Source organism: Mandrillus leucophaeus, unplaced genomic scaffold, assembly GCF_000951045.1.
Source record: "Mandrillus leucophaeus isolate KB7577 unplaced genomic scaffold, Mleu.le_1.0 Scaffold276, whole genome shotgun sequence".
Taxonomy (NCBI): Eukaryota; Metazoa; Chordata; class Mammalia; order Primates; family Cercopithecidae; genus Mandrillus; species Mandrillus leucophaeus.
In genome coordinates this window covers 4,172,040-4,179,754 of record NW_012102876.1, presented here as the reverse complement: position 1 = coordinate 4,179,754, position 7,715 = coordinate 4,172,040, and the positions used below count along the sequence as shown (strand labels likewise).

The window sequence follows — 7,715 nt, the reverse complement described above, 5'->3', positions numbered from 1 at the left end:
GTGGTTGACTGGCTAGAGGAGTGATAGTAGGAGATGACTGATAGGGGTTTGAGGGATGGAGTCCACAATGACTTTTAAAAATAATGTTACAGAATAATGAACTGAAAGCTGAGAGCATAGAAGATTTTGGTCAGAGTGGCATGTTTACATTTAATGCTTCAATGGTAGAACTTCCCAGTTACAAGGAAGTTCATGGATTTGTGTGGCTGAAAAGGAATAGAGGTTAAGGACATTCAAATTGAGGAAGTCAAGGAACTAAGAAGCCAGGGTGTCTGATGAACATTCATATGCTGTAGAGTCAGGTGCCAGGGTCATCAATGAATGAGTTGAGAAGGATAGTAGAGGACAAGAATGAGTGGAAGGGATAATCATAACAGCAAACATTTACAGAATGCTATCTGTCAAAAGTGAGCACTATATTGATTCATTTATTTTCACCTATAGAGTAGGCACAATGTCCCCCCTTTCTTTTTTCTTTTTCTTTTTTTTTTTTTACAGATGAGACACAAAGACGTTAGATAACTTGTCCAAGGTCACACAGCTACTAAGTGGTTTAACTGAGATTCAAATCCAAGCTACCTGTTTCTGGAGGTCACTTAACCATTACACTGTACTCCCTTCCTGATACACTGTACTCCTTTCTAAGGCTGGACAACACACAGCCTTAGAAACATTTACAGGAAGAGAGAGGAGCAATGATCTGAAATCTGATCCCACATCCTGATTGAGGTACTGGGTGTGAGAGAGTGAGTCTTCTTTTTGTAAGGTTGAAGAAGAACCAGTTCTTTTGGAAAAAGCCAGCCAAAGAAATAGAGGGAATAGTCTGTGATTGAATCAAGTACATGGGGACATGTTTTTTAATAAAACAAACTAGTGAATAAGCCTGGGAGAGAGTGAAGATGAGAGTAGATGAGAGAGCAATCCCAAAGCAGAATGGGAATGAAAGTACAGTGGAAGGAGATATTTGGGGCTTTTTACTCCTATAGTCAGTATGGATGCCAGGGATCTGAAAAGATGTCTAAGCAAGTTCCCTTGAAAATACAGCTGAGGGGAAGGGTGGTAGGCATCTCTGAAAGAAGCTAGCCTAGGTTAACAGCAACCATGCTTTGGGTGGACTGCTAGACCATGTCAGAAGTCCATGGAGTTCCCAGGATCCTCACCACCTACTTAGAAGCTACAGTAGTCATGGTAAGTGGAAGAATTTAGGCCTCTCTGAAAAGAGTCAGCAGTGACCCTTACAAATTTTACTTCATTTTAAAAATAATGGTATTTTGAAATATTTTCACTTGAGGTAGAAACAAACTGCATGTATGCCTAGCTCTTGATTTCGCCAGTGTCTATATAACATCCCATTCTTCTAACAACGAACCATTTTCCTTTGGCCACAGGGTGGGCACATTACCCAGGCTAAGTGAATCATATTATACCATCCACAGTGAATGGTCCAATAGGTGGGCATATGACAGACCTGGCCAGTTTCCACCATAGGTCTCTCAAGCTGAACCTAGGAAAAAGAAGTGCTTTAGCTGAGAGGTTGTGATGCTGAACCTGGCTGAGGTGCTATTTCTCACTCCCTGAAGGACAGAGATCACATCTGAGTTTCTGGTTCCAGCCTGCAGGTCCCCAAAATAACCTAGGTTCCTGCAGTACTTATTTATTCTGTGACCTAACCCAGTATATTTCCAATAAATCCTCCTTTTTGGCTTATTTGCAGTTGGGCTTCTGAAAAAAAAACAAAAAAAAAGCCCTAAAATATGTAGTTCAAGAAAATGCCTCTAGCTTAAAAAAATGTACTTTGAAGTTTTAGCAGGGTCTTTGCCTAAAAGTTACACTGGCTCAAAAGCATGTCAACCCGAGTTCACTAAAGAATTCAAGTTGCCTACATTTTTTAAAAGAGAATATCTCTGTGTCTCCCAGGCTGGAGTGCAGTGGCACAATCAAAGCTCACTGCAGCCTCAAACTCCTAGGCTCAAGCAATTCTCCCACCTCAGCCTCCCAAGTAGCCAGGACTACAGGCACACACCACCAAGCCCGGCTAATTATTTAAGTTTTTCTAGAGATGGAATCTTGCTATGCTGCCCAGGTTGGTCTTGAACTCCTCAATCAATGCTCTTGCCTCAGCCTCCCAAAATTTTGGATTTACAAGCATGAGCCACCACACCCAGCCATGCTTACATTTCATAAAGCATGAAGCTCACACTTGGCCTTCCTTTTGAACCAGGAGAGATTCACTTTATGACTTACACTTTCTTTTTCATGTGAAACATCTCCTTGGACTTCTTGAGTCAGTCAGAAGTGCTGTGGATAGATGCAAGGAAGGTGGGGGGTTCTATTGTCCACTTTGGTGTTTTGAAGATGAGGGATCGGGGGATAGGACAAGGCAGGCAGTCCTGGTCCTAGATGGAGAGATAATGGAGCCAATCTCATTAGTGCTCCAGAGCTGGCCAGATGCTGGTTTTACAGGTAACTGAAAGAAAGGCTGAGAAAGTCACTTGTACTATGATGTGGCAGAAGCCAGAACAGAGTTTGTGCTTCTGCCACTGTGCTCTAGGAAGCGTGACTCTAATTAGCTCATTTTGCCCTTCCTTAAGTTCAGAGCAGGAATGAGAAATAGAGCTGGACTAAGCACTCTAATAAAAAAACCTGGGTTGGGAGGCCGAGGTGGACAATTCACAAGGTCAGGAATTCTCGAGACCAGCCTGGCCAATATGGTAAAACACCATCTCTACTAAAAATACAAAAATTGGCGGGGCGTGGTGGTGGGCACCTGTAACCCCAGCTACTCAGGAGGCTGAGGCAGGAGAATTGCTTGAACCCAGAAAGCGGAGGTTGCAGTGAGCCGAGATCACGCTATTGCACTCCAGCCTGGGTGACTGAGCGAAACTCCATTCAAAAAAAAAAAAAAAAAAAAAAGACCTGAGGAGACAATGGAAAGGGCATTGACCTAGGTTAGTTGCTCTTATTGGCAAGTGGGTAGAAGATTTTAGTATCTGTTTGGGAAGAGAGGCAAGTATTCTAGTTGTTTTCAATGACATTTATGAGATGCTTGTTGTTAGATCCCATGTTCACCTGTCACTCAGGCTTTCTTGAACCTACATTAAATCAGTGCTTGTTTTGAGAAAATTAAGCTGGTTGGGTCCTAAGGAAGAGTAATGTGCTTCATATACTAAAATCATCCCCAAAGGATTTTAACTACTTAAAAAAAAATCCTTGAGATCTGCTATGTCCTTTAAAACAAAATAAATAAAAATAAAACTCCTACTCTTAATAACATAGCCAAAGTTGCCCACTTAGAGGAGATGATTCCCAGAACTGTAGTGAAGACTGTAGAAATATTAGCCCAGAAGTTCATTAGTCTTGTTAGGAAATTTAGATGTTTAGAATTTCTAAAATATTTTATTTAAAATGAGAAGTCAGGCTAATTTTCTAATACAATTTAAATCAAATGACAATTTATTCTAAGGGTTTTTACAAAATACTTTATGAAAATTTTACATACATAAGAAGTACAGTATAACTGAACAACTTACACTCTAATTAAAACTTTGTTGTAAAACATGTTTGTGACTACTCTTATGCTGATTTCATATAATAAAGTTATAAGAAAAACAATCATATATATGCAGGGTTTTAAAAAAATAAACTCATAAAAATACAGGCTTGAGATCTATCTTAGAATTAAGTCAAAACAAGCCAACAACTGAATTTTACCTATGGCCAGTGGGTGGCACTAAAATACATTTGAGGCTTGTTTTAACTGCCTGTTTTCTCAAGGCAGAAAACACCAGTAAATTCAGTCTCATTGTCCTAACATGGAATTCCGCATTTTATTAGAGATTGCAGAGTAAATAGTTTCTTAAGATCCACTTTTTTTTTTTAATCATCACTGATGTTCTGTCTCCATTCCGCGCCCCACTTTGAGTATCTTTCTGCTACTTTTTCCCACAACCTACAAAGGTCCTGCAAGGGTACCAGACCCTCTTAACTGTGGCACAGAATTGTGGTGTGAAACACATGATGGCAAACAAGAACATTTTGCTTATCAACAATACCCCATGTTTAATGCTCTGGGGCAACTTTTTCTTTGAAGCAGCAGCAGATGTTCAATTTTCCTAGCTTGTTCAAATATATTCTTTAATGTTAGAGTCACAAATTACACATTTTGTTATTATTTAAATCCCTTGGGCCTTGTAATCAAAGAAGCACATGCAGATTGGCTTTTACATGCTGTATAGTATTCCTTAGATGCAATAGATAGAAAGTGAGGATATTTGTCCACCTACTCAGATTTTCAAGATCAGATTCCACGGGTTTAGTAGTTTCAGTGGAGGAGCCAGTGGAATTTGGGCTCATTTGGAAATCTTGGCAATCAAAAGCATTCTGAGAGGCAGTGTTGCTTCAATCCAAGTATTGGGGGAGTTTACCATCTTCTCCCAGAGAGCAACTTCCTCTGAAGTAGAGTCCATCCAGTCCACTTCAGTCCCATAACTTTTACCTGAAAAAAGGAAGCTTTGTATTTATAAAGAAACAGCCCATTGAGGGTAGGGGAAAGAGGGAAAGTCATTACCCAATTATAACCACCAGTGGAAGCTAAGAAGCGCTTTCTTCACTGGGAGGGCAGATGTGAAACTCAATATAAGGAAGAACTGTTCAACTGTCTGAGTGACTCCATTTTTGTGACCATTACCATAATTCCCAGAGCAATGATTTTTCTTCAAGTTAATGTAAAGGCCAGACGAAAATTCATCAGGGATAAGGGAGTTAGGAGGACTCCTGTACTGGGTTGGAGATGACACTGGATGAGCTCTAGGTTAGTGTGACTGAGGCTTTAGTGTCTAACAGACTCAGTTTTGAATCTTGGCTCTGCCACTTTGTAGCTGTGTTACTTACTTTCTTGAACTATCAGTTCCTTTGGGGGTAACATTAGTAACTACCTCATAGACTTGTGAGGATTCAATGAAATAATGTAAATAAAACATTTAATACAGTGACTGGTGCTCCATAAATGTTATTGTTATTACTCAAAGCATACATTTAGGACTATAAATATTTTTACAGGGCAGACTAGTGATGAAGGCTTTTCTGTCCCTGCCACTGCCACAATAACTTAAGCTCTATATGGACAGACACTTCACCCTGTTAATCCTCCTATCTGGAGCCCTTGGCACACAATCCGACATTTCTTTACTCATTTATTTCACTATACTTAACAGATATCTGTTTTCAGGATATCTCAATTTTCACTGGGAAGAAGCAAAGCAACAAACAAACCTCCAGTATCTCTGGAAAAATTTGGCTCATGGAGAATTAAAAATGTAGCAAACAGTACCTGTTCCAAAGCCAATCCGAAGACCTCCCAAAAATTGGTTGGTTAATTTGTAATGGTCCCAGACAGTAAGCTCTACACAGGCTTCCATCAGATCTTCAGGCCTGAACCCATCATACACCATAGTGTGGTTGAAAATAGGGTTGGTGGTTTTCCCTACAGCTCTTGTCTTCTGGCGACTTTTCCTACTTGTATCTGGAAGGATGGTACTACAAAAAGAGGCATGATTGTGGGAGCATTTTAGTAAGATAGTGAACATTCATGCTTTCAATATATAACAACACAGCTACTAAAGATTGACAATGGAGGAAAAGATGTGGAGAAATAGTGGTGGTGGTGGTGGTTTGGCAGACAGTGGGGTTTGCGGTAGGGACACATCATGCTGAAAAGACTCTAGACCTAGAGTCAGCTACACTTGGTTTGAATCCTGACTCTGCTACCTCCTGGGTATGCATTTTAGGGAAAGTTACTCAACCTCACAGACACTTGCTTCTTCATCTATAAAATGGGAATGGTGATGCTGATTTCATAAGGTTAAAATTAGAATTAAATAACATATGCAAAACACTTAGCTCCATGCCTGCATTTAGTAAGCGCTTAATATGCTAGTAATCACTTGAGGATTCCTTTAAAATTTGGAAGCACAGGCTATCCTTATTAGCTGTGATAGCCTAAGACATCTGTGTTACACAGAATAGAAAAAGAAGACTCCAAATTGCTAGATTTGACTTCAGAAATAAATCATGTAATTTTTTTTACAATCACTTACATTTCATTTATGGTAACAATTAAATGAACTTTAACCTACCATGCCTCTTATAAGTGGCAATGTAAGACAATACAAGTGGCAATACAAGGCAAGAAGGTCTGTGAATGGTCTCAGAATGTGACTGACTGACTTGGTCTCAGAATGAGGCTGACTTGAGCCAAAAAATCTCACCAGCTGACATCTATAAAGAGTACGTGTAGGGAAAATCATAAATAATATCATCTATGCTACTTGGATATATGTCACATATATATTTATTTATTTAATAGAGAAGGGGTTTTGCTGTGTTGACTAGGCTGGTCTCGAACTCCTGGGCTCAAGTGATCCATCCGCCTCGGCCTCCCAAAGTGCTGGAATTATAGGTGTGAGACAACTTGCCCTACCAGATATATGTCACATACATTTAAAAAGCTACAGTTGGTCTTCTGGTAGACTACATATAAAAAATATTAGTCAGAGAAACTAGGAGAGTGCATTAATATCTGTTTAGTTATTATTTACTAGATACCAGCCACTTTATATGTATAACAGAGAAGAGTTTGCCATTTAAAAACCCAGACTGTCTCAAGCTCTTAGTAAGGGCTGATTAACAAATCATTTTCCATATATGTACAGTCTCATACAATGACCCTTTGCAAATAGGCCACAAAACGGGTGAGACAAAGGGGAGAAGGAATTCTCCCTCTCCATAAAGGAGTCAAGGGGTGTGACATCTTACCATTAGAAATTTAATAAACTCTTTTGAACTGATTATTGCCCTCAACAACAGATGTTTTCCCTAGAAGACATTACATACTGAGTATGAGGTCTCTAGTTTCCTTTGACCTCTTACTTTATGATTTTAAAGCTAAATGAAGCCTTAAGAGTTCATGATATAGATTCCTCCAATTCATGTTTCCATTATCCCAAGTAAATTCATTTAAATTATGAATAATGAGTCAGCATTACAGATATAGAGAACCGAAACAACCAGCAAAGGCCAGGCTATAGAACTGATACAGAGTTATCAATACTATTACCATTTAACAAAAGAATTTAGATGACTTCCCCTTAGCAGTGGTAGATCAAGGCATTCCTTCACCCAGATGTGCACTTCTCCAGTTGTAGGAAGCTTTTTACCTATAATAGAAAAAGAAGAGAAAATTTTCACTGCCAGTTCTCTTTTTGGCAATACTGCATCCAAAGCTGTCAGCCTAAAAATGTTCTGGCATGGAGATACTAGCTAGTACTTGATGATATCATCTGAACTGATTAAATCTATATAGTCTTAACTAAGTCTTTCATAATCTGGTTTTACTGAACTCAGCTCTATAAAAATAATTCATATTGACTGTAAGTACAGAGTATTACATCATTCATACATCATTCATTTGGGGTTTTGCTTGGTTCAACAAAATCAGACATCAGGAATGTGAATCATTCATTTACAGTTATATTCAAAATATCTCAATGAAATGCATATACCTTCCAAATATTAATACCAATATCAATCGGTGCTAGTGGAAGCCATTTAAAACATATTTGAGTGTAAAGTACCCAAAACAGGTATTGGCTAAGGTAATCATTTTTAAGAGTAGTTAAACTTTTTTTTTTTTTTTTTTGAGACATGATCTCACTCTG

General features: G+C 38.9%; 1 protein-coding gene across 10 annotated transcripts in view; it reads right to left on the bottom strand.

Moving 5' to 3' along the window:
• Nucleotides 1–3,368: 3,368 nt before the first annotated feature.
• Nucleotides 3,369–7,715, bottom strand: part of SYTL2 (synaptotagmin-like 2) — a 138,342-nt gene continuing 133,995 nt past the window's right edge. For 5 of the 10 annotated variants that reach the window (XM_011984932.1, XM_011984933.1, XM_011984935.1 and 2 more), the window contains 3 exons: nt 7,115–7,214; nt 5,330–5,535; nt 3,369–4,495 (listed from right to left, as the gene is read on the bottom strand). In XM_011984932.1, the coding sequence (XP_011840322.1) occupies nt 4,350–4,495; nt 5,330–5,535; nt 7,115–7,214 (452 nt within the window). In that variant the 3' untranslated portion in view covers nt 3,369–4,349. The remainder of the gene's footprint in view (nt 4,496–5,329; nt 5,536–7,114; nt 7,215–7,715) is intronic. The other 5 variants (XM_011984931.1, XM_011984927.1, XM_011984928.1 and 2 more) reach the window with 1 other exon arrangement.